General features: G+C 44.6%; 3 protein-coding genes and 1 long non-coding RNA gene across 4 annotated transcripts in view; 3 read left to right on the forward strand and 1 right to left on the reverse strand.

The window, feature by feature from the left end:
- Nucleotides 1-14693, forward strand: LOC132471885 (uncharacterized). Its single transcript, XM_060071236.1, is given in 5 exon segments — nt 1-342; nt 574-1149; nt 1517-1636; nt 13354-13618; nt 13620-14693. Coding segments are annotated over 5 exon segments (1623 nt in total). The 5' UTR covers nt 1-313; the 3' UTR covers nt 14253-14693.
- LOC132472452 (uncharacterized) lies at nt 4251-10070 on the reverse strand. Its single transcript, XR_009529081.1, has 2 exons — nt 9979-10070; nt 4251-6044 (listed from the first exon to the last, which is right to left on the reverse strand). It is a non-coding gene; the product is annotated as an uncharacterized LOC132472452 (long non-coding RNA).
- The window catches only part of LOC132471900 (uncharacterized), a 21976-nt gene continuing 5186 nt past the window's right edge, over nt 10764-27553 (forward strand). The window contains exon 1 of the mRNA XM_060071263.1: nt 10764-10838. Coding sequence (XP_059927246.1) covers nt 10813-10838 — 26 coding nt within the window. The 5' untranslated portion in view covers nt 10764-10812. The remainder of the gene's footprint in view (nt 10839-27553) is intronic.
- Nucleotides 17117-20234, forward strand: LOC132471842 (uncharacterized). Its single transcript, XM_060071168.1, has 4 exons — nt 17117-17373; nt 17580-18164; nt 18535-18654; nt 19116-20234. The coding sequence occupies exons 1-4, from the start codon at nt 17348-17350 to the stop codon at nt 20116-20118; spliced, it is 1734 nt and encodes a 577-aa protein (XP_059927151.1). The 5' UTR covers nt 17117-17347; the 3' UTR covers nt 20119-20234.

The raw sequence follows: 27553 nt of genomic DNA on the forward strand, positions 1-27553 counted from the left end.
TGGCAGCCTCATCTCTCCTCTTACTCCTTCTCCCCTCTCTCCTCTGGTGTTCCGCAGGGCCGGATGCTCTCAAAGTTACCTGAAGCCAAGAGAGTCAGACCGCGCTTTATTAACGAGTGTGTTTCTGAGACATGTGAATGGCTCCGCCCCGCCCACTCGAACAAGGGCTCTTTCTGTCCGGACTGGGAAATAAGGAAACCGAAACTTAGCAGACGCGTCGCCTGAACTTGTGAACTTGTGACTGTGACACGTTGCCTAGAAGTCGATCAGCACATTGGCGGTCTGCTGAACATATTGAACCTACTAATCGAGAATGATGCTAGAAGAAGACCACATACAAAGGTACGACTAATTCTCAAACGTCAAACTCCGTCTGCTATTGTGGTTTCGGTTTACTTAAGCACATTTAAAGTGATCCACTATAGAATGGCCGACTCTTTTGGAAATTCCTCTACTAAGTCTGTGCGCTGCTGCTTATATGGCGATCTAACAGGTGGAATTGAAGGAAATAATATATCAACGTCCTGTAAGCGGTTATTGTTACCGAATGTTAATCTAGTTGTTTATCCTCAGACCAAATGCGGTGGAGATGTTGCAGTCGTACGTCTCCGACACTCTGGACTACTTTGACACAGTGACCTCATTCTGTAACGAAAACTCCAAATGGAGGCTCCGGAGGGAGACGGAGCTGGGGCTGATGACTGATATTGAGGAGAGGGCCAGCCGACTGAACCTTGGGTTCCTCCAGGTGTTCAAGTCTACAAATGTAGGAAAAGCCTTCGGGGACTATTGGAGTTCAGACACTAGAAGCAAAGAGCTGGAGAAAGAGCTAGCTACTGTGCTGAAGAACACTCTTGAAGGAGTGGAGAAGCTCACCTACTTCCTGGATGCTGTGGAGAAGCTCGCAGTAACTTCTCTGCAGGTGTTCACAGGCGGAGAAGAGGTGGTGAAGCTGTCTTTGGGGTTCAGCCTGGAGAGTGTGAAGGACATCATCTCAGCTGCCCAGCTGGTCTGTCCTTTCCTCCTGCACTTCAAGAGAGATGCTGAGGTCTTCTTCACGCCCAGCCTCCACAACGTGGCCGTCTTTGCGGCTGAGTTGGACAAATACATCCGCACCACTAAATTTATCTGTAAAACGATTGACGCAAGGTAGGCTGTCTGGGATTGCGACTGAAGATGCATTGATCGATTCATTCACAATTCCCACACAGTATTCCAAAGTAATATTGAACTGAACCCTGTCATTTAAAATGTTTTGTCTGTATGTATGTATGTATGTATGTCTATAATGGCACAGATTGCCCTCCTAACCATCCCTGGAAGGAGGGATCCCTCATTCTGCGTTCCTTCTCAAGATGTCTTTCTTTCTAATTAAGGGATTTTTTTTCTTGCCCTCTGGCCTAGGGTCAGTCGGGGGGGGGGGGGTCATATATATGGCTTGTTAAGACCTTTGAGACTGGACCTGTGCTTAAGGGCTACACAAGTAAAATGTAATTGATTTCATTTTAATTCCCAGCTTTACTGTCGGCTTCGGGCACAAAAGACGCCGCCAGCCTTTGGTTGAGTTTGCGGAGGATCTCACGGAGGAGGACCTGCAGAACACCCTGGCCCACGTCGAAGCCCTCTCCAGTCTCAGGTGAGCAGGAGCATCACTGCGGGACCCGGCTGCCAGTCGTCCTCGTGGTCCCACAAATCAGGGTTTAGATCGGTACTTCAAACACAAATAGCAAAATAGTTCTCTTACTCAGATTGAGGGCGACATTTTTTAGGGAGATTCATTGACATCATTCACGTTTTATAAATATCAACATTCATAACCATCCCCATGAGATATGACAAACTTTTAAGTACTGAATTGGAAGTAGACTTAATCTGTTGTTATTCACAAAAGCTAAGTTGTTTCATGGTAAGGTACCGAGGGCACTTATTGAAACCTAAGCTAGCTGTAGAGATTTGATGGCTGTTTTATTATAAATTAATCAATTCTAACCAATACACGTGGAAAGGTTTGTTTGTATTGATTATCATCAAGAATATCCTCAAGGGTTAATAACATATTTTCATCTTTTCCATTCCGTCATTCAGGAGGGACCAGGACTTCAGACTGGTGTTCTTATTCCAGGAGGAGCCAGTCTCCAGCTTCGTCGACCAGTTCAGCGAGTGTCGTCCCAGAATGCTCCAGTTCCTCGATGAGATGGAGGGCTGTGCCGTCCAGCTGGACCGGATGAGCATGGGCTCCAAGATCTCCACGGTGGCTGGGAGCTCAGTGGGGGCCGTGGGGGGGGTCATGGCCATCGTGGGTCTTGCTCTAGCCCCGGTGACAGCTGGGGTGTCTCTGGGTCTGACCTTGGGGGGGCTGGGTCTGGGGGTCACCAGTGGTGTAAACGGTATAGTCACCACAGTAACGGAGATAGCGGTCAATAAAGGCCAGCAAACGAAAGCCTGTGAAGGCCTCCAGAGCTTCATGGAGGATGTGGTGAGAATCCAGGCGTGCCTGGAAAAGGTGACCAATAAGAGGGAAGTGTTGTTAGGAGAGGATTATGGTCATGCATTTGAGGGAGGAGCCAATTTAGTCAGAAATGTAAGTGCAATTGGCCAAGGCGTGAATGTCCTTGTGGACAGCCTTGATGACGTAGGGATGGCGGTAGCCCGTGGGCCGGCCGCCCTCTCCAAGGCCGCCAGGGTTGGGTTCATCGGCCTCAACGCTGTGTTCCTTGGTTTGGACATCTTCCTCATCTGCAAGGACAGCATCAGTTTGGCCAAAGGGGACAAGAGCGCCATCTCCCAGTTCATCAGGGCCAGGGCTGCCCTCCTGCGCTCGATGCTCGACGCGTGGCAGACGATGCACGAGGCCCTGCGCTGTGGGCTGCTGGAGTCCAAACGGGGCCGCAGTTTACTGGAGCAGCCTTTGAATCCGCTGACGGAGGCCACGGAGGACGACGCAGGAGTTGTCGGTGTGGTGAGCACATGATGAGAAGACGTGGGTCCATGTTGACGTTTGGCCGTCGGTGCTCTTGTACGTTTGGTAACTTGTAGGCCGACAGGATTTTCTTCAGTTGAGTTCTTCCAAACTGTTTTAGGAGTCGGGTAGTGGAGCAGGCAGCATGGCCGCCCTCAGGGTGTGTTCATGTTGGTCCTCATATGACACACCGAGATTAGATTAGATTAGATTAATTTGCCATTGCACAGGAAAACCACGTAATTCAATGCACTCACGTACTGGACTCATTAAAAAAGGAAAGGTAGCATAATAAATGCTCAATGAAGTAAAATAATACACTCATCTCATTCACTCTACAATCACGTCTACAATATACCATATACTCAGTGCCATTGTATGCCTTAAAACAGTAGTGCAAAATATATAAAGTGCATAGCATTGCATTAGGTGTGGATGTCACAGATTAATGCTGTCAGAGCTAGTGGGTTTGTTTTCAGGTCAGTTGAGTACGGTGACTGCTTTGGGATAGAAACGTCAAGAATCTTGTGGTGCGTGTTCTGATGGACATGTAACTTTCCCCTGAGGGCAGCAGTTCAAACAGATAATTGGCAGGGTGGAATGAGTCTTTCAGAGTGTTGTGTGTCTTCTGCAAGCATCGGGAGTTGAAGATGGTGTCCATGGTAGGTAGATGTTGGTTGATGATGTTTTGGGCGGTTTTTATAGTCCTCTGCAGGGACTTTCTGTCTGCATCAGGAGTGCTACCGTACCACGACAGGAGGCCGTAGGTGAGCACACTCAATGGAGCAGCGATAGAAGGACCTCCAGTGCTGTTGTGAGAGATTGGCTTTCCTGAGTGTGCGAAGAAAGTATAACCGCTTCTGTGCTTTCTTTACTACGGTGTTTTACTTTCGCTGCGGTGTTCATTGTCCATGATTAGTTCTCTGAGATGTGTCTGCCCAAGAATTTGAAGCTGGACACTCTCTTTATAAGATGGATAAATAGATCGATTCTTTATTCATCCCCTTGGGGAAATTCAGGTATCCAGTAGCTCACAAAGTCAGTCCAAAAACCGTAAAGTTGACAAAGAACAAAATGGAAGAACAGAAAAAAGTCAATCACATAAGTCATTGAGCAAGACATGAGCAATATTGCAAATCCCGCACACCAATGTTGTGTGTTTGCGGGTCAAATCGTCCACTTCTTCAGCCAAACTCAGCCGTGTGAGTCTACTGCCCATATACTGACAGCAGGACACTTTCTGTTATGAACTTTGTAGCCTAAAGCAATAACTTGTATTTTGTGGGAAATAATACAATCATGTGTCAAAATCGAATGACAATGTGGGGGGGGGTGGCGTGTGTGTGCCACCCACGCACACGCACACACACACACACACCTTGTATAATTGCATTCTGCAGATATTTAGAAAGAGCTGAATTATTTTCTGCCACCAGACGCAATATTATCAATTGTTTAAAATGAGTGTGAATTTGGTTTGTGGTTTTATGATTCAATGTTTAATCTGCCAATCTAAGCCTTCCTTTAAAGTTTGTATTTGTATTCTTTAATGTGGCAACCCACTCATAAAAGGCTTCTTCATTGCCAACCTGCTTGAGTGTCTGGGTCCATCATCATCACCTCTTTATGGGGGTTCCTGTTTCTCGTGCTACAGGGTTCACTAGCTCTTGGCTGTTGGTCACCTTTCAACCTTTGACTCTATGGTTTTAAAGAAAAACATACAATATGTCAATTGAATGAATGTATTGAATATCTATAACTCATATAACTGTAACTCATTATGTATAACTCATAACTCATAACTATGAGTTAGAACTAGAGTTACAACATAGCTATCATAGAACTAGAGTTATAATAACATACATATCCCAAGTAGGCTTTGCCTTATGGACTAATGTGAGGCTGTGAACGGAGCCCCATCAAGATCCTCCTGCTGGACGCTGTAGAATGATTGAGGGTCGAGGTTTCTTTTACAACACAGCTTTATTTGCTGGTGAACAACACACATACAACAGTGGCAGCTTCTCCGGATCTACACACGTGCTGGTTACGTTGTTAAGCAGTTTACTGCCATAGATTATAGCGCTGTCATCAAACCTTAACTCAGTATTGCCATTCACGGTCATATGTGACAGATCCCAGTCACAAAGACCTGAGTCATAAAGACCTAAGTCACAGAGACCGTAGTCATAAAGACCGTATTCACAAAGACCGTAGTCACAGAGACCGTATTCACAAAAACCGTAGTCCAGAGACGGTAGTCAGAAAGATCAAAGTCACAAAGACCTAAGTCACACAAACCTAAGTCACAAAGACCGTAGTCATAGTCATAAAGACCTAGGTCACAAAGGCCTAAGTCACAAAGACCTAAGCCACAAAGAGCACATCAGACTGAATAAGCCGAGGATGTGCAAAACACTACAGCTAATTATCTACGATCGGTCCTCAAACATAGCGAGGGTCAGATACCTTGAGCAGTGTTTAGCGGTGTAGATAAGCACTTCCTGGCTGATCAGGTGGATATGATGGTTTCACCCTAAAATGGTGTGCGTTTTCTGTGTATCGATGTGTTTTCAAAATACGCCTGGGTTCGCTGTTTACCATCCAAGAGTGCTAACGATGTCAGCAAAGCTTTTGGAGATAATCTCAAAGAAGGACGTATCCCCGCGAAACTGTAGACTGACGCAGGAAAATAATTATACAGCTAAATATTTCAGCATTTGTTGGATAAGATGCTACACAATGCTAAGCACTATTTTTATGTGCCAGGACGTACAAACATGCAAAGAGCGCATAAGAGGGGTATTTTTTAGGAGAGTAAGGGAGGAGACGGGCGGTGAGGGGGGAGGCGATGCAGAGTCCATGTGAACTCTGAACAGGTGAGTCTCGAGTCTCTAGCGGGAGCTGGTGAGCGCCTCTGCGGTCCTGAGTCGTCGGCAGGGCGCTCGTGCTACCATTGCGGTGCAAAACAGAGAAGAGTGGTGACTCTTTGGTTCGACATTTGGCTGCTCTTAGCGACGGCGGTAGCAGGCGTCCAGCTGAGGTAGTTGAGCGGGGCCCTCGAGCTGGGGTGAGCAGGGCCGAGCTCTTCGAGTGGCCAACGACGTGCGTCGCGACGTAGGTCGCATTGGTCGCGACGTAAGTCGCTTCGGTCGCTGTGTTGGTCGCTCGTCTGGCTGCCGTTTTCTCGTCTGGCTGCCGTTTTGGTCGCTGGCTGGCTCGGTCGCTCAAAGTCTATGGGCGGTCCTTAATCAGTTAATTTGCATGTTATTAACAGGTTTTTTGCGACAGTTGAAGTACCAGAAAGGGCGAAAGCTACCTACAGCTCTTTATTGCTAATATTGTTTTAATATTTCTATATTGAAGTACAGTTTAAAATGATAAAATCGTTGGTCTATCAGTATCAATATAATGTATTTGTTGTAATTTGGGGCGTATTCAAATAATGAATTTTATATCTTATATAGGCATAGCCTAGGCTATATATTTGTTTTGTTAAATGTCATTAAGCCTAATAAGGTATATTATGCACAAAGCACTTCGTTATAGAGTGATATATTAGTTGTAATTTGGGGCATATTGAAATAATGTATTTTCGAAATTATACATAGCCCATTTGTTTTGTTAAATGTCATTAAACCTAATAAAGTATAGGTACAAAGTTCTTCGTCATAGAGTTATATAGTTTAATAAAAGTAGCCTACAATGGCGAATCGTCAATGGCACAGTGGTACAAGTGGTAGTGGCCCTAGGTTGGTAATCATCACAATGGCTGTTCGATACTCATCACGATCAGGTATTTATTTACTATTTTACTCAAACTCGTAATCGTAATCGGTCTCTTTCATTTGAACATTTTTGTATGATTTAGTACGATGGTATGATAATCATACGACGTAAAGACGGGCAGCAACGCCTGGCTGGTATCGGCTGGCTAGCTGCAACGACAGGCCAGCCACGCTGGCTGCCACTGTCCGCGCTGGCTGCCACTGTCCGCGCTGGCTGCCACTGTCCGCGCTGGCTGCCACTGCCCGCGCTGGCTGCCACTGCCCGCGCTGGCTGCCACTGTCCGCGCTGGCTGCCACTGCCCGCGCTGGCTGCCACTGGCCGCGCTGGCTGCCACTTGCCGGCCGCGCTGGCTGCCACTGGCTCTGGCAGGCTGACCGACTAGGTCGCGACCATAAAAGCGTCGCGACCCTTTTGGCGGCAAATAGGTCGCAACCAACCAGAGGTATGGCTGAATGAGCGACCTGTGGCAGCCAGCCATTGACACCATGGCTGCTACCACAACCAAAAGCCTATGTTATCAGTTAACATGTCATTGAACAGAATATATATAATGCTTTTTTTTTAGTGTCAAGACAAACACTGACAGCAGCTCTAAGCCCCAAGACAAAGTAAGTACAAACTGACTATTATAAATGTAGCCCCTCTGGAAGCAACAAAAACAAAGGTGTAAGTCAGATGTAAATAAACACTGTTCTTACAGACAAGGTCTGCAATTTAGGGAGGGGCGCCTTGTATATACAGGCGGTCTCGGGATGAAGAGGTTAAAGTAGAACAGGGTTATGCCTTCAGTAATGTCAATGGACTCATCACACCAGCTAAGAGACTACAACAACAGAGACAGTGAATTTGCTCTGAGTTCAACCACCTGGTCACCAGCGAGCTCATCACAAAAAAGCATAGTATTTAGTTTGGTAGTTTGATGAATCTCAAAATGTCGATTTACAGGTGTTGTCAAATGGAGTATGCACTCCAGCTAATACCGGAAGGTGTTCAGAATGATGTACGTCCTGGAGACCTGCAGGCAGTGCCAAGAGGTCTAAAGGACTCCACACCGGGCCTACTGCACTTGGAAACATGGTGGCTTGTTTTAGTCACTTAAAAAAGTAATATGCATATTGTGCATGAAGCAGTAAAATGTTTTACTGTCTGCAACAAAAGAGCAGCATGTACAGTAAATGTGTGACAACACATCAAGAGTATGCTTTTGTTTTCATTATCTATACAGGCTATGCTGGAATAGGAAGAAGGGGGGAGTTGCAGGCCTTTTTTGACCTTTTGCAGCAATGCCTGCCTTAATTGTTCAGGGCTGGGGGAATGAGTGATGTAAGGGGTGAGGGAGGGGGGGAATGAGGGTTAGTTTTTATAATGTTTATCCTTCAGATGAATAAAAGCAACTCCACGAGTGATCTGAATTGGCAAAACGTGCGTATTTATTCATTCCACCTTCCTGAATTGTGCTCTCTGGTCCCAGGAATACATAACGCCTATATGGAAAGAGTTGGCATATAAACGATTTTTGGGCCACTTAAAACACACTTTTTAGATACTATAGATTTGTGTAGTCAATGGCCCCCTTTAAATTGTGCATTTATACTATTACTATAGCCTACTATTATTATTGACCCTTTTTTTTTAGAAAATTGTAACTTTCATTTAAATTTTCATATTTTGATCTTTGATTTATACATTTGACAACTTGACTATTATGATTCGTGACACATTATATATTTATTTTTACGGTATTGGGTCTGTGAATTAGAGTTACGTTTTTATTTGTTTTGTTACACTTATATCACTCGATAACTTTCTTCATAGGATAATTTATTAGTCAAGACATTTAACAAACCAATAGGCTATACAATATAATCAATATAAATGTGTACACATCACTGTATTACAAAGTTCATTTAAAATTAATTAAATATAGATGGATAGACCAATAGCCATATTTATATATATTATAAAAAGGCCTATTGGTCTATCAACATCTAAGCTAGGCTATATAGCCTATATTATTGAATGTACGTTTTATTATACTGACGCACTATATTTATTCTGTTCAATGACATGTTAACTGATAACATAGGCTTTTGGTTGTGGCAGCCAGCCATCTATATGGCTGGCTGCCACAGGTCGCTCATTCAGCCATACCTCTGGTTGGTTGCGACCTATTTGCCGCCAAAAGGGTCGCGACGCTTTTATGGTCGCGACCTAGTCGGTCAGCCTGCCAGAGCCAGTGGCAGCCAGCGCGGCCGGCAAGTGGCAGCCAGCGCGGCCAGTGGCAGCCAGCGCGGACAGGGGCAGCCAGCGCGGACAGGGGCAGCCAGCGCGGACAGTGGCAGCCAGCGCGGCTGGCCTGTCGTCGCAGCTAGCCAGCCGAATACCAGCCAGGCGTTGCTGCCCGTCATTACGTCGTATGATTATCATACCATCGTACTAAATCATACAAAAATGTTCAAATGAAAGAGACCGATTACGATTACGAGTTTGAGTAAAATAGTAAATATATACCTGATCGTGATGAGTAGCCTATCGAACAGCCATCGTGATGATTACCATTCTAGGGCCACTACCACTTGTACCACAGTGCCATTGACGTTTCGTTGTTGTACTTTTATTAAACTATATAACTCTATAACGAAGAACTTTGTACCTATACTTTATTAGGCTTAATGCCATTTAACAAAACAAATAGGCTATGTATAATTTCGAAAATACATTGTTTCAATATGCCCCAAATTACAACTAATATATCACGAAGTGCTTTGTGCATAATATACCTTATTAGGCTTAATGACATTTAACAAAACAAATATATAGGCTATATATAAGATATAAAATTCACTATTTGAATACGCCCCAAATTACAACTAATACATTATATTGATACTGATAGACCAACGAATTTATCATTTTAAACTGTACTTCAATATAGAAATATTAAAACAATATTAGCAATAAAGAGCTGTAGGTAGCTTTCGCCCTTTCTGGTACTTCAACTGTCGCAAAAAAAACGTTAATAACATGCAAATTAACTGATTAAGGACCGCCCATAGACTTTGAGCGACCGAGCCAGCCAGCGACCAAAACGGCAGCCAGACGAGAAAACGGCAGCCAGACGAGCGACCAACACAGCGACCTACGTCGCGACCAATGCGACCTACGTCGCGACGCACGTCGTTGGCCACTCGAAGAGCTCGGCCCTACTGGCTGGGGTTGTGTGGTCTGACCAATGCTTGGAGATAGGCAGGTTCTTTTGATTACGCTCATTATGAGTCTGGGGTGGGGACTGCCACCTCCCAATAGAAAGGGCAGATGAATAATGGTTTAATTTAATTGATATCTACATTTTATTCTCGACAGACCATAATATGCCAGCCTCTTTATAGGCTCATCCCTTTCCTGGCGGATTATTTGCTGGAAATATGCAATTCACACCATTTGGTAGAATCACCCACGCGTGAACTCTGTTGCATGCCAACATTGCGGAACACAAGGGCAGGCGTGTCGCGGTTGATTATAATGGACCACTGTGTTGGAGGTCAGCTGACCTGTGAAGCAAGGGGCTTGGACTCAACTACGCTTTTTGAACACAAAGATATTGCATCCAGCATTAATTAACAAAACTGTTTTTTTAAATGTATTTTTCATTCTAGGTTCAGGGAGGAATTTTCGTGAAATTGTAACATGCTGTTAAACAGACGAAGTTTGCTGATAGCCCTGAGGAAGCCGAACCACGACCCCTGCTGGCGGAGTCCCAGTATGGCAGCATCACCTCTCCTCTTACTCCATCTCCACTCTCTCCTCTGGTGTTCCGCAGGGATGGATGCTCTCAAAGTACCCTGAAGCCAAGAGAGTCCGACCGCACTTTATTAACGTGTTTGTTTCTGAGACACGTGAATGGCTCCGCCCCGCCCACTCGATCCAGGGCTCTTTCTGTCCGGACTGGGAAATAAGGAAGCGAAACTTAGCAGACGCGTCGAGGTGTCGCCTGAGCCTTTATGACACGGTGCCTGGACACTGGCGGTCTGCGGAACATATGTTGTACCTACTAATCGAGCACGATGCTAGAAGAAGAACACATACGAAGGTACGACAAACTCTCAAATGTCAAACTCCGTCTGCTATTGTGGTTTCGGTTTACTTAAGCAAACTTATAGTGAACTATAACAGGTCCGACTCCTTTGGACATTCCTCCACTAAGTCTGTGTGCTGCTGCTTATATGGCGATCTACCAGGTGGAATTGAAGGAAATAATATATCAACGTCCTGTAAACGGTTATTGTTACCAAATGTTAATCTAGTTGTTTATCCTCAGACCAAACGCGGTGGAGATGTTGCAGTCGTACGTCTCCGACACTCTGGACTGCTTCGACACAGTGACCGCATTCTGTTACACAAACTTCAAATGGGTGCTCTGGAGGGAGACAGAGCTGGAGCTGATAAGGGACATCCAGGAGCGGGCCAGCCGACTGAACCGTGGGTTCCTCCAGGTGTTCAAGTCAACAGAAAAAGGAAACGCCTTCGGGGAACACTTTCGCAACATGATTTCAGGCACTAGACGCGAGGAGCTGGAGAAAGAGCTCGCTACTGTGCTGAAAAACACTCGGGAAGGAGTGGAGAAACTCACCTGCTTCCTGGATGCTGTGGAGAAGCTCGCAGTAACTTCTCTGCAGGTGTTCACGGGCGGAGAAGAGGTGGTGAAGCTGTCTTTGGGGTTCAGCCTGGAGAGTGTGAAGGCCATCATCTTAGCTGCCCGGCTGGTCTGTCCTCTCCTCCTGCACTTCAAGAGAGATGCTGAGGTCTTCTTCACGCCCAGCCTCCACAACGTGGCCGTCTTTGCGGCTGAGTTAGACAAATACGTCCGCACCACTGAGAATATCTGTAAAACGATTGGCGCAAGGTAGGCTGTCTGGGATCGCGACTGAAGATGCATTGATCGATTCATTCACAATTCCCACACAGTATTCCAAAGTATTATTGAACTGAACCCTGTCATTTAAAATGTTTCTTCTGTATGTATATGTATGTATGTATATGTATGTACACAGGGGTGGACTGGGACAAAAATTCAGCCCTGGCATTTTCTGTCCAGACCAGCCCACTACATTATCAGCACTAGGGGTGGGACGAGACGAACGGGATGAACCCTGTACTTTATTAAAACAATTTAATCAAGTACATACATCCGAATAATAGTACAGCACTGCAAATAGCAGTTGTTGCTTTTTTTTGTTTTTGTTTTTCAAGTTTGTGTCTCTTCTGCTGCTGACAAGAAAGGTATGAAACCTGAACAGGAAGTTAACAGACAACCTGTGGTCGCTGCATCTCAAACCCCCATATCTACATATCTTCAAAACCCTTGTTAAATATCACACTTGATCCAACGCTAAATTCCCTCTTGAAGTTTTTAGTCGGTGAATGTGAAAATCTTTTGATGTAAGCCCAGCATTAGTTAAAACCAGACTCGGACAATAATAACAAAATATCCTGACAAATAATCTAAATAGAAACATATTGCAGACAGTAGCAGCATTAGAGCTGAAACTCATTTGTTTCAATTGTGACTCAGTCATTGTGAAACCATAAATAGAGAATTTAATGTTTTTTATCTGTAGCTGCGAGAAAAAGTCTAAGACATGAATTACAGGTCTGAACAGATATGCACTGATATTAGACGTTAGACTTTTTCACACAGCTATAGATAAAAACAAAAAATATCAATTCTCTATTTATGGTTATATTTATATATATTGCCTTACTTCCTCGTCCGCAGCCAGCCAGCTACGCTCCTCACCAAATTCATGACCTGCAAGAAACAGCAAACAGAAGTTGTACTCAGTATCTGTGTACTGAGTGACAAGTATATGTAGCCATGTAGACTTTTTGTGACGTAGTGACACTTAGTGAACAAATGTATCCGTCATGAAGGATGACTTAAGTCTCAAAAGAGCCCTAAGACCTACCTGCATAACTGTGCCATTAATGACAACGTCAATAGTGGCACAGATTGCCCTCCTATCCTGATTTGATTTTATTTCCCAGCTTTACTGTCGGCTTCGGGCACAAAAGACGCCGCCAGCCTTTGGTTGAGTTTGCGGAGGATCTCACGGAGGAGGACCTGCGGAAAACCCTGGCCCACGTCAAAGCCCTCTCCAGTCTCAGGTGAGCAGGAGCATCACTGCGGGACCCGGCTGCCAGTCGTCCTCGTGGTCTCACAAATCAGGCTTTAGATCGGTACTTCAAACACAAATAGCAAAATAGTTCTCTTACTCAGATTGAGGGCGACATTTTTCAGGGAGATTCATTGACATCATTCACGTTTTATAAATATCGACATTCATAACCATCCCCATGAGATATGACAAACTTTTAAGTACTGAATTGGAAGTAGACTTAATCTGTTGTTATAAAAAGCTAAGTTGTTTCATGGTAAGGTATCGAGGGCACTTATTGAAAGCTAGCTGTAGAGATTTGATTGCTGTTTTATTATCAATTAATCAATTCAAACCAATACACATGGAAAGGTTTGTCGTATTGATTATCCTCAGGAATATCTTCAAGGGTTAATAACATATTTTCATCTTTTCCATTCCGCCGTTCAGGAGGGACCAGGACTTCAGACTGGTGTTCTTATTCCAGGAGGAGTCAGTCTCCAGCTTCGTCGACCAGTTCAGCGAGTGCCATCCCAGAATGTTCCAGTTCCTCGATGAGATGGAGGGCTGTGCCGTCCAGCTGGACCGGATGAGCATGGGCTCCAAGATCTCCACTGTGGCCGGGAGCTCAGTGGGGGCCGTGGGGGGGGTCATGGCCATCGTGGGTCTGGCTCTAGTCCCGGTGACAGCTGGGGTGTCCCTGGGTCTGACCATGGGGGGGGGTGGGTCTGGGGGTCACCAGTAGTGTAAACAGTCTAGTCACCACAGTAACGGAGATAGCGGTCAATAAAACCCATCAAACGAAAGCCAACAAAGGCTTCACAAGCTTCATGAAGGATGTGGAGACAATCCAGGTGTGCCTGGATGAGGTGACCAATCAGAGGGAAGAGGTGTTAGGAGAGGATTATGTTCATGCGTTAAAGGGAGGAGCCAAGGTTGTCAGAAATGTAAGTACAATTGGCAAAGGCATAGATGTCCTTGTGGACGGCCTTGATGACGTAGGGATGGCAGCGGCCCGTGGGCCAGCCGCCCTCTCCAAGGCCGCCAGGGCTGGGCTCATCACCCTCAACGCTGTGTTCCTCGGTTTGGACATCTTCCTCATCTGCAAGGACAGCATCAGTTTGGCCAAAGGGGACAAGAGCGCCATCTCCCAGTTCATCAGGGCCAGGGCGGCCCTCCTGCGCTCGATGCTCGACGCGTGGCAGACGATGCACAAGGCCCTGCTCTGTGGGCTGCTGGAGTCCAAACGGGGCCGCAGTTTACTGGAGCAGCCTTTGAATCCGCTGACAGTGGCCACGGAGGACGATGTCCGATCAAACGCAGGAGTTGTCGGTGTGGTGAGCACATGATGAGAAGAAGTGGGTCCATGTTGACGTTTGGCCGTTGGTCTTCTTGTACGTTTGGTAACTTGTAAGCCGACAGGATCTTCTTCAGTGTCTCTTCGGAGGAGTCCCATGTGAGCAGGCAGCATGGCCTCCCTCAGGTTGGGTTCATGTTGGTCCTCATACGACACACCAAGTTAGATAAATAGATAGATAAACCTGAACACACGGGTGTGTGTGCAGGTTGCACACATATCTTGAGTTATTGCATTCTGCAGATGTTTAGAAAGAAAATTAATTTTCTAGCACCAGACACAATATTATCAATTGTTTAAAATGTGTGTGTATTCTGTTTGTGGTTTTATGATTCAAGGTTTAATCTGCCAATCTAAACCTTCCTTTAAAGTTTGTGTTTGTATTCTTTAATGTGACAGCTCACTCATTAAAGGCTTCTTCATTGCCAAGCTGCTTGAGTGTCTGGGTCTGGGTCCATCATCATCACCTCTTTATGGGGGTTCCTGTTTCTCGTGCTACAGGGTTCACTAGCTCTTGGCTGTTGGTCCCCTTTCAACCTTTGACTCTATGGTTTTAAAAGAAAAACATACAATATGTCAATTGAATGAATGTATTGAATATATATAACTCATATAACTATGACTCATTGTGTATAACTCATAACTAATCTAACTATGAGTTAGAACTAGAGTTATAACATAGCTATCATAGAACTAGAGTTATAATAACATAAATATCGTTCTATTCCATGTAGGCTTTGCCTTATGGACTAAGGTGAGGCTGTGAACGGAGCCCCATCAAGATCCTCCTGCTTGACACTAAAGAATGATTGAGGGTCGAGGTTTCTTTTACAACACAGCTTTATTTGCTGGTGAGGAACACACATACAACAGCGGCAAATTCTCCGGATCTACCCACGTGCTGGTTACGTTGTTAAGTAGTTTACTGCCATAGATCATAGCGCTGTCATAAAACCTTAACTCAGTATTGCCATTCACGGTCATATGTGACAGATCCCAGTCACAAAGACCTCAGTCATATAAAGACCCAAGTCACAGAGACCGTAGTCACAAAGATACTGCATCAAGCATTAATTAACAGAACCGTTTTTTTTAATATATATATATATTAGAGGTGGGCATAGATTAATTTTTTTAATCTAGATTAATCTTGAAATTAATCTAGATTAATCTAGATTAAAATGGCTCATTTGAATTCTGCCGAAGGCATTCATAATATATGTGTGCTACCTAAATAATTAGACCAGGGGCTCATCTCCTGTTTCCAAAATGCATCACAAACTGCTAGAGAAAGCTGTTCTACTATAATTGGTGATGAAAATAAATAATGTTCAATAAGATGCACTTGTGTTTATGAACTGTTTATTCAGTTAAACATGAATTTAACACACTGCGTCCACACACACACATTGCGTCCACACACACGCTGGGTACACACACACACACACACACATTGCGTCCACACACATGGGTACACACACACACACACAAATACCCAAATAGAACAGGCCCACAAATAGAACAGGCACACACACACACACACACACACACACACACACACACACACACACACACACACACACACACACACACACACACACACACACACACACCTTATTAATCACAGATTCAATCAAAATTTGAACACACATTTGCTTGAAATTTGGTTCAACTTAAACATGTATGTTGAAATTGAATGAACTACTTTTGCTGTGTAACTTGGCTTGTTCGCCTACATTTGACTGGGTGGTAGCTTTTGTGTAGTGAAGCTTTATTTACGGTAGAGTAACTGATAGCTTAGCTCAGTACAATTTCCAAGTAGTAGTAACACTGTTAAAATTAAATAACGTAGCCTACCTAGAGCGAAGGAGATAAGTTCCCAGCTGGCATCGATGAGGTGTACAGTAACGCCGAGGTAGTTTTCATTCTTGACAGATGTCCAATGGTCCCCAGTCAGTGCTACACACGTCGCCTCTACCAGGTTCTCATCTTTTGCGGCTTTCTATGCGGCGTGCTGGTCATGTATTCTTCTCATGATAGTTCGCCTCGCAGGTAGTTTGTATGATGGGTCACCTGTGGCCGCCTGGAGAACAAGCTCGAGCCCATCATCTTCAACCACGCTGATGGGCCGGCAGCTGGTGGCAATCCACTGAGCGAGGAGCTTAGTTAGCTTTTCTGATAGAGCTGTGCTGACGGGCTTGCCTCGGTTGTACTCAAACATAGTAGTTTGACGAGCACTACTCTTCGCCGGCGCTACAGCAGTGCTTGGCCCGGCATGTTCCGCATTAGCTAAGGGATGCTTTGCGTTCAGATGGTACTTCAGACTGGAAGAACTCCTACAGTAAACGAATTCCGCATTGCACAAGGTGCAAACAACCTTGGTTTTGTCAAGGTTTCCATTGGGAAGCTTCTTAAAAATAAATTTTCCGTTTAGCAAACACGGCGGCTTCCATGTCGTCAGCACGTCACGTTTGATGTGGTGATTTCACAGTAGGCATACACAGGTTCGAAGTCTGACTCATTCTCGCCCCCTAGTGCAATTCGCCAAGTTTTTCACCCAACTTTGAGAATAGATTAACGGCGATATTTTTTTTTATCGCCGATAAAGAGTCTCGCGTTAACGCGAGCGTTAACGCCGATAACGGCCCACCACTAATATATATATATATATATATATATATATATATATATATATATATATATATATATATATATATATATATATATATATCTTTCATTCTAGGTTCAGGAAGGGATTTTTGGGGAATTGTAACATTCAGTTAAACAGACGAAGATTGCTGATATCCCTGAGGAAGCCGAACCACGAACCCTGCTGGCGGAGTCCAAGTATGTCAGCCTCTCCTCTCTTGCTCCTTTTCCCCTCTCCCCCCTCTCCGCAGGGCTGGATGCTCTTTCTGTCCGGACCTTGGACCTATTAAAGAAGGTCCGGACTGGGAAATAAGGAAACCGATACTTAGCAGACGCGTCGCCTGAAGTTGTGAACTTGTGACTGTGACACGTTGCCTAGAAGTCGATCAGCACATTGGCTGTCTGCTGAACATATATTGAATCTACTAATCGACAACGATGCTAGAAGAAGACCACATACAAAGGTATGACTAATTCTCAAACGTCAAACTCTGTCTGCTATTGTGGTTTCGGTTTACTAAAGCACATTTAAAGTGAACCACATTCCTCCACTATGTCTGTGTGCTGCTGCTTATATGGCGATCTACCAGGTGGAATTGAAGGAAATAATTTATCAACGTCCTGTAAACGGTTATTGTTACCAAATGTTAATCTAGTTGTTTATCCTCAGACTAAACGCGGAGGAGATGTTGCAGTCGTACGTCTCCGACACTCTGGACTACTTTGACACAGTGACCTCATTCTGTAACGAAAACTCCAAATGGAGGCTCGAGAGGGAGACAGAGCTGAAGCTGATGAGGGACATCAAGGAGAGGGCCAGTCGACTGAACCGTGGGTTCCTCCAGGTGTTCAAGTCTACAGAAAAAGTCAAAGCCTTCTGGGAATACCTTCGCACCAAGAGTTCAGGCTCTAAACGCGAGGAGCTGGAGAAAGAGCTCGCTACTGTGCTGAAGAACACTCTGGAAAGAGTGAAGAAGCTCACCTACTTCCTGGATGCTGTGGAGAAGCTCGCAGTAACTTCTCTGCAGGTGTTCACGGGCGGAGAAGAGGTGGTGAAGCTGTCTCTGGGGATCAGCCTGGAGAGCGTGAAGGACATCATCTCAGCTGCCCGGCTGGTCTGTCCTCTCCTCCTGCACTTCAAGAGAGATGCTGAGGTCTTCTTCACGCCCAGCCTCCACAACGTGGCCGTCTTTGCGGCTGAGTTGGACAAATACATCCGCACCACTAAGATTATCTGTAAAACGATTGACGCAAGGTAGGCTGTCTGGGATCGCGACTGAAGATGCATTGATCGATTCATTCACAATTCCCACACACAGTATTCCAAAGTATTATTGAACTGAACCCTGTCATTTAAAATGTTTCGTCTGTATGTATATGTATGTACGTATGTATTTCTATAATGGCACCGATTGCCCTCCTCACCATCCCTGGAAGGAGGGATCCCTCCTTCTGCGTTCCTTCTCAAGATTTCTTCCTTTCTAATTAAGGGGGAGTTGTTTCTTGCCCTCTGGTGGACTAGGGTCAGTGGGGGTCATATATGTGGCCTGTTAAGACCTTTGAGACTGGACCTGTGCTTAAGGGCTACACAAGTAAAACTTAATTGATTTGATTTTAATTCCCAGCTTTACTGTCGGCTTCGGGCACAAAAGACGCCGCCAGCCTTTGGTTGAGTTTGCAGAGGATCTCACGGAGGAGGACCTGCAGAACACCCTGGCCCACGTCAAAGCCCTCTCCAGTCTCAGGTGAGCAGGAGCATCACTGCGGGACCCGGCTGCCAGTCGTCCTCGTGGTCCCACAAATCAGGGTTTAGATCGGTACTTCAAACACAAACATCTTTTATGGAGATTCATTGACATCATTCACGTTTATAAATATCTTCGACATTCATAGCCATCCCCATAGATAGATAGATAGATCCTTTAATAATCCTTTACAGGAAATTACAGAATGAGATGTGACAAACCTTTAAGTACTTAATTGGAAGTAGACTTAATATGTTGTTATACACAACGGCTAAGTTGTTTCATGGTCAGGTACCGAGGGCACTTATTGAAACCCAATGTAGCTGTAGAGATTTGATGGCTGTTTTATTATAAATGAATCAATTCTAACCAATACACGTGGAAATGTTTGTTCGTATTGAATATCGTCAGGAATATCTTCAAGGATTAATAACGTATTTTCATATTTTCCATTCCGTCAGGAGGGACCAGGACTTCAGACTGGTGTTCTTATTCCAGGAGAAGCCAGTCTCCGGCTTCGTCGACCAGTTCAGCGAGTGTCGTCCCAGAATGCTCCAGTTCCTCGATGAGATGGAGGGCTGTGCGGTCCAGCTGGACCGGATGAGCATGGGCTCCAAGATCTCCACGGTGGCTGGGAGCTCAGTGGGGGCCGTGGGGGGGATTCTGGCCATCGTGGGTCTGGCTCTAGCCCCGGTGACAGCTGGGGTGTCCCTGGGTCTGACCATGGGGGGGCTGGGTCTGGGGGTCACCAGTGGTGTAAACAGTGTAGTCACCACAGTAACGGAGATAGCGGTCAATAAAGCCCAGCAGGAGAGAGCCAACGAAGGCTTCCAGAGCTTCATGGAGGATGTGGAGAGAATCCAGGTGTGCCTGGATGAGGTGACCAATCAGAGGGAAGAGGTAGTAGGGGAGGATTATGGTCATGCGTTTGAGGGAGGAGCCAAGGTTGTCAGAAATGTAGGTAAAATAGGCCAAGGCATATATGACCTTGTGGACGGCCTTGATGACGTAGGGATGGCGGTAGCCCGTGGGCCAGCCGCCCTCTCCAAGGCCGCCAGGGCTGGGTTCATCGGCCTCAACGCTGTGTTCCTCGGTTTAGACATCTTCCTCATCTGCAAGGACAGCATCAGTTTAGCCAAAGGGGACAAGAGCGCCATCTCCCAGTTCATCAGGGCCAGGGCTGCCCTCCTGCGCTCGATGCTCGACGCGTGGCAGACGATGCGCAAGGCCCTGCGCTGTGGGCTGCTGGAGTCCAAACGGGGCCGCAGTTTACTGGAGCAGCCTTTCTGCAGTCTGATCAGTGCCTCTTTAAGTTACACCCAGTGCTTCATAGCCTTTGAGGAACAAAGAAGTACACAGATGAACAAGGAAACAAGGAAAGTTTATCTCAAGTCCATCATAGTTGTGATGTTTGTGGGTTGCTTTTGTTTTTTCCTTTTGTGGAAAAAAACCCTGATTCTGTAAACCAGGGAAAAAGTAGAAAGAAGGAAAACACAACTGCAATAGGCCTACGATAAATATATGTTAGTGCCTTTCCGCACGCTTAAAGAAATAACCAAATAAAGAAATGACCAAAATAAGCGAAGTGTGGATTTCTTGTGAGGGACGATGCATGGAACTCTACCTGGTACCTTATAAAGGCAGTGGAGAGACTTCGCCACAGGGTGGCGCCCATGCTGCTTTAATTAACACCATGTAGTGACGCAGTAGGCGGGCTTCTGATATGATAACTTAAAATGTTTTAGAAATATTTCCGTCTTACAAATAATACATTTGTGTTGATTTATGTGTGCTGCAGGGGAAGATATGTTGGTAATGGTATCCATGCCCACCAGTTCATGTTCTTGTTCATGTTCTTGAATCTCATTTCAGTTTGTGCCCTAAGAAATACCATCAAAAATATGGTTTTGTTTCCACTGCGCCGATTCAGCCTATTGATTTTTTTTTTATTGATTTCCATTTATTTGACCAAAAGATGAAAAACATTTATTTCATGAATGTGTTTTGCGTAACATTGTTGTTTTTTATTGGTCGTCATGAAAAAAAACAAAAGGGGTAACACTCGATATTTATCAAATAAAACATAGGGGGTAACACAGTTGTTTTTCTTTGGTCGTCATGAAAAAAAAAACAAGGGGTAACACTGTCGTTTTAATCAAATGAAACATGAGGGGTAACTCTGTCGTTTTTATCAAATGAAACATAAGGGGTAACACTGTCGTTTTTTATCGGTCGTCATGAAAAAAAACATAAGGGGTAACACTGTCGATATTTATCAATTAATACATAGGGGGTAACACTGTCGTTTTTATCAAATTAAACATGAGGTGTGACACTGTCATTTTTCTTTGGTCATCATGAAAAAAACAAGGGGTAACGCTGTTGTTTTTTATTGGTCGTCATGAAAAAAAACATAAGGGAAATAGACATACACACATACATTTTAATGTCATGTATATCCTCTTTATTGATGATTGATTATTGTGTATTGTCATCTCCTCAGTGGTGCAGTGGAGTGCACTCTGCCTGACCCACTGGCGACGCGGCTCAATATCTGAGGACAACACAATATCTTTAATTTGAAACGTAATGCTAACATGTCTATTGCACTGTGACATATAACCACAGACATATTGAAATTACAAATCTCAGTGGGAAGTGGAAAGAGCTGTGAGCTAACCCCCTGGAGACCGGGGTTCAAGTCCGGTTGATGTCATCTGTTGGAAGACTCGTATCTCTATTTCATGCGAATTATGAAGTCAAGTATAACCATTGTGTTGACTTTATTCAGTGTCTTGATGCTGAATTGATATATTAGGAGGTTAACACTCTAAACAGCTCATGTTCGGATCCCTGCAAAAATATCAACAGGGGTGCCTCTGTCGTTATTTATTGGTCAACATGGAAAAAACATGAGGGGTAACACTGTCGTTTTTAATCGGTCGTCATGAAAAAAACATAAGGGGTAACACTGTCCTTTTTATCAAATAAAACATGAGGGATAACACTGTCGTTTTTAAAAAATGAAACAAGGGGTAACACTGTCGTTTTTCATCGGTCGTCATGAGAAAACCACAAGGGGTAACACGTCGTTTTTTATTGGTCGTCATGAAAAAAAACATAAGGGATAACAATGTCGTTTTTTTATTGGTTGTCATGAAAAAAAACCATAATGAGTAACACTGTTGTTTTTTATTGGTCTTCATGAAAAGAAACATAAGGCGTAACACTGTTGTTTTTTTATTGGTCGTCATGAAAACCCATAAGGGGTAACACTGACGAAATGTATCGAATAAAACATAGGGGACAACAGGTGTGTGTGCGTGTGTGCGTCACTTCCGGTCTCGGAGCATTCATAGCCTTCCTGTTCGTCTTTGTGATTGTGGCATGGAATTGACTAGTCGTTGTTCACGTCTCTTCTGGTAGAGCCCATGGGACCTATGAGATCGAAAAATATGTATGGGTTCCAGTGGAGAGAAAGTAATTATCTTGTGATCCCAGTCTTTATATGCCCCGGATTACACATATGTTGTTTGTGGATTTAAATGATAATTTTTCATGTCAAGAGTTGGACCGATAAATGTGCAATTGTTCAGTTAAAGGCTGTAGAGAAAACACAATGAGAAAGACTATGTCTCGTATGTGCCGTCCCGCTCCCTGCGACTGGCGTGGACAAGACCGACAGTCTCTCCATCGGCATAAAGGCTCGATTCCACCGGAGGCGTACGCGCCGCAGCACGGCTGCGCCACGGTCCCCGCTGCTGATCGCTTCCACGCTAATCAATGAGACCATTTCCACCGGGCGCGCCGCGGAACGTTTCAGCAGCGTCCCAGGAGCGGCGTGCCGCACCGCGGCGCTATCTTCCGTCGCACTTCTATTTTTGCCGCGAGCTGCTGCTAAACCGCGTACATTTTTTACAGAGCAGATCGAGCAGGGCAGGAAGTGAAAAAGTAAAAGCCATAGATCATCATCCAGTCAATTTTCAAAATAAAACACAATACTCAGCTCATGTAACTTCACATCAACATTATTACGTCATGACCGGTGGCACCAGGTCAGCAGTCAATCAGTCAGAGGGTCGGCAACATGGACGACGAGAGACTCATTGTCAAAGTTCAGCAACATGAAGTCATTTATGTACCAAATCATCCTTTTTATAAGGAAAATGTCAGAAAGGACAAAGCGTGGCATTTAATTGCAATAGTTTTGGGAGTGGAAGGTGAGTAGGCCTACATTAGGTTTAGCGTCCAGTGGAATCCCGGTGTAAGGAGGCCGCCTTAACAACAATAGGGCCTTGACTACCCATTTATTGAAAAAAATATATATATATTTTTTTAATATATATAGTTATATTTTTTCATTATTATGCAATAACAAAATACAAAACTCTTGCAGGTAAGGAAAAAATACCATTAAGTACAAAAATGAAATAAATAATGCATCGGTAATACTGTTCAAACAATAGTTGTGCCATAAAGCTTTTTGAATAGAATTGGAATTGGCGGCATCAGGTGGTTGTATATATTATGACGAACTGAAACACACCCTGAAAAACAATCTTGTTGTAGCCGCATGCCAATCACTACCATCTCATAGAAAACAATGTGGCTGTTCACCCATGTCAATCACTACCATCTCATAGAAAACAAACTGGCTGTACCGCATCTGCCGGGGAGTGGTTCTTTGGTTCTTTTGCAAACTAACTCAGGCTTTGTTCTTACTTGTTCGTGAGTGATAATAAAGTCTTTATCTCATACGCTCCACCACATATTTGGTGTCACAAACAGGATTGAAGAAAAGGGACCGCCGCCAGCTGCTAACCTGCCGGACAGGGTTCAGCACGGTACACACAAAACTGAGTGGCCACTCATCTTGACAAAAGGTAAGCTACGTTCTTACTGATTAGAACGGAAATCTGGGATCTGTTCCTGCCCCATCCTAAAGCAAAGCAGCAGGTAAAGTGTCTCTTCAAATTAACAAACCATTTGGTACACAGGAAATAAAAGTAAAAGAGAGAGGAAGGCTGCAGATGATTGATGTGCGCACACTAACCATATAACGCTCTGTGGTTTACTAACCACACCGTTACTAACCATACCGCTCTGTGGTTCACTAACCATACCGCTCTGTGGTTCACTAACCATACCGCTCTGTGGTTCACTATCCTTACCGCTCTGTAGTTCACTAACCATACCGCTCTGTGGTTCACTAACCATACCGCTCTGTGGTTCACTAACCATACCGCTCTGTGGTTCACTAACCATACCGCTCTGTGGTTCACTATCCTTACCGCTCTGTGGTTCACTAACCATACCGCTCTGTGGTTCACTATCCTTACCGCTCTGTGGTTCACTATCCTTACCGCTCTGTGGTTCACTATCCTTACTGCTCTGTGGTTCACTATCCTTACCGCTCTGTGGTTCACTATCCTTACCGCTCTGTGGTTCACTAACCATACCGCTCTGTGGTTCACTAACCATACCGCTCTGTGGTTCACTATCCTTACCGCTCTGTGGTTCACTAACCATACCGCTCTGTGGTTCACTATCCTTACCGCTCTGTAGGCCGTTCATGATAACACATTTTTCTGGGCGATTAATTGCCCCAGAAATGATTGCGATAAGCGATAATATTGCAGTCTTTCAACAATTATAATGATAATGGCATTATAATGCAAGTACACCCTACACTTTTATTTTTAAAGAACACTGGAACTCGACGTCTGGAAGACACTTAAAATATCCAGAATAAATTAACAAAACAACCAAAAACAATAAATAAAAAGTATATTTTAACAAAAAATGCTCGAGGGGGTTTACTCGTTGTGCCCTGTAATTATCTGCCCGTCCCCGATTTAAACCTGACGTTTGTTACTTAGACCTACTCTGCTAAATATATATATATAATATAGATAAATATAGATAATGTATAGAACGCTGGTCATTATCGGGAAAATAAGCCCCGACGAGGTTAAGCTTCAGGTGATGGGCAGTCGTCCAAGTGCTGATGTCTACCAGACATTCTGAGAGGCGTAATGTGGATAAACTGGGACTTGGTTCACATTCATGAGATAAGGCTATTTGGCAATCTCTGCAAAACAAAACTAAGATCCTGAGACTAAGATTGTGTTCAGATAAGATTTAGGTGACACGACTACCCAAGGTGATGCGAACGAATACCAAATAATATGGTTATATAATAATAATATAATGTTTGTCAAATGGTTGGGGTGGAAGGAGGCTTTCAGTTCATGGATTTCCGAAAATGTGCTGGTACCCACGTGAAGAGAAATAGGATGCCGTATGACCTGCAGTGAACCCTTGCTGTGACAGGATAAGAACTTTTCTGAAGGAGGCTGCTGAGGGGTTTCATGTGCCACTACCAAGTAAATAAAGTGATCGTCACATGAGATCATATTACGAGAGTCTTATGGCCGCTGGTCATTTGGAATACAGAGTCTCTTCAGTGTCAGCAAGTGTTTTCATTAAAAAGCTTTCTATTTCGCCGGGTAAGGCCCCATGCCAGCCTGAGCATGAGTTGACAGAAGGGATGGGGTTCTTAAAGAGAGAGAGAGTATTAGGAAGGAGGAGGGCATGTTACTTAGGTTACCATTGTAACCTGAGTTGTATGTACCTGGTACTGAATTTGTGAAAGGTAAAGCCAGTAGAACAATAAGCTGAAATACAAATGACGTGGTATTGTTTAAATCACAGTGCTGAATTAAATCTGACACCGTGGAGTCACTGTTTCAGATTAAGTGGACTTGTTTTCCAAGTCCATGTTTCCAGGAAGTCAACAAATGTCAATTACCGGCTACCGTAAATAATATAATAGAGGCGCAAATAAATTTAAAATAACAATCTCCCCTCTTGATACTTGGCTGTTTAAAATAAATTGGCGCCTCTTGACTTGACTTGTGTTGACTTCCTGGAAGCATGCACCACCGGTAAGGCACAGACTTGGAAAACATTATTTTTTAATAAACTCCCGGTATGAATTGTATCTTGCGATACAACGTAGCCTCTCTGTATTACAAGCAAGTGTAGCCACTGATATCCGTGATTCTGCCCATTTATAGCTATTTCGGTTTGCTAATATTTAAACTTTATTTTCGAAATATCAAGATATGTCGAGATTTATCTCGACACTTCAAGAATAAAGTCAACATGTCGACATTAATGTGAGTGACAATAACATTCTTGAGCTCTTAGCGGAGTTCTCATTTGCCCGCCTTTAGATGGTGAAAGTAAACGAAGGAAGCCCTCTGATTGGACGGGCAAGACTGACAAGTAGGCGGGCCTAGGCCGGTCCCGGCCCGCCGTGGCTACGCCTACGCCTCTGGTAACCACAACAAGACCGGTAACCACAACAAACCCTGTGAAGCAGAACCCTCACGAAAGCCCCCTCCAAGAATGCCTGCCCCTCTCCCCATCTCCTCTCATTCTGTGTTGGGGTGGCTAGGTAGGTGCTGGCCAGTACTAGGAACCACATGTTGAGACATTAATTTGTATTTTGGAACCAGGGATTTATTTTGGTTTAATTATTTTTGGACAGTTTTTCTCACTATTTTTTGCCAACGGAATTGCCCCTCGTTTTTGTCCACACTCCAGGCCAGTGAGTCCGTAACCCTAATACTCGTGGTGACCATGTCGGTCCCTCACTTTTGCAACCAGTGGTGGGAATGTGAAGCCATCTGAGAGGCTGGAGAGATGAGGGGGAGGGGGAGGAATCGGTGGACAGCGACGACGATTGAGCAGAGGCTGTCCAGAGGCTTTCGAGCAGGAGCAGTGCTAGAGGGGTGCCCAGAGGCAGCTGAAACAGCTCCTGATCCAGCACCGGCACCGGCACCGGCGCCTCCAGATGCACCAGGCACCGGGCCCAGCGCCTGCACCAGTAGCCTGGCCCAGGGAGGCCATCCCCAAGCTAGGAGAGGATCACCAACTGTCTGAGTCTGTCCACCCATCACCAACTGTCTGAGTCGGTCCAACCAATAACCAAGTGTCGGAGTTTGTCTACCTAGAACTATTATAGGTGAGAGGCTCTGTAAACCTGTGGTAGAGCCTCTTTTTCGGAGTCTGTCCACCCATAAGGAAACGTCGGAGATTGTCCACCAATGGTTATGTGTTAGAGGCAGTATTGGGGTAGTTACTCCAAAAAGTAATTAGTTACTTATTACTAGTTACTTCTTTAAATTGTAATGAGATTACTTTGCTAGTTACTGCATTTGAAAAGTAACTTCACTACTTATTACTTTACTTTCCCGTTTCTTAATTAACTGTGGATACATGGACAAACATCATAGCCCTATCATCACTTTGTGTTTATTGTATAAATCTATACAAAATAGCATATAAAACCATATGAAAGAACAATATCCCTGTCTTCACAAAGAAATGCCTCACTGTAAAATCCACAAACAACAGGATAAAGTAGGCTATGTTGAGGTCAATCAGTAGCAACACACACGTTTCCAAACACAGGCTTTGGGAAACATGAGAACAAAAATTAAGTGGTCAATGAAAAATATAAAAAGGTCACTTTATCCCCTAAAATTAAAACAGAAATGCACTAAAGCGGCGGTGAAACATGCTGTTACTTTATGGGGTCCAAAGGCTGTATGAACCGGATCTATTTCGCAAGCTATGACATTGTACGTTTTTCTTCCCCTCACCCTCTTGCAGGCAAGTGCAGCCTCCTCAAGTGCTGTCTGTCCAGTGCAGCATCATTCCTTACGAGGCACCAAAAAGTGCATTATTTGTCGATCTCGTTACAACCGTTTACGTCAGAACCGGTTCCCTACTGGAACCGAGTGTCGGTGCTCAACCCTATTCCTAAGTAACTTTTGTTGTTGGCGGACCAAATGTCTGCGGTGGTGGACACATGATCCAGGAAGGACTC

Source organism: Gadus macrocephalus, chromosome 2 (genome assembly GCF_031168955.1).
Source record: "Gadus macrocephalus chromosome 2, ASM3116895v1".
Classification (NCBI taxonomy): Eukaryota; Metazoa; Chordata; class Actinopteri; order Gadiformes; family Gadidae; genus Gadus; species Gadus macrocephalus.

Excerpts from the sequence above, each read along its gene's own strand:
- LOC132471842 (XM_060071168.1), top strand. The coding sequence starts at position 17,348 with ATGCTAGAAGAAGACCACATACAAAG. Across the intron at positions 17,374-17,579 it reads GAAGAAGACCACATACAAAG|ACTAAACGCGGAGGAGATGT; the intron begins GTATGACTAATT and ends GTTTATCCTCAG. Across the intron at positions 18,655-19,115 it reads AAAGCCCTCTCCAGTCTCAG|GAGGGACCAGGACTTCAGAC; the intron begins GTGAGCAGGAGC and ends CCATTCCGTCAG.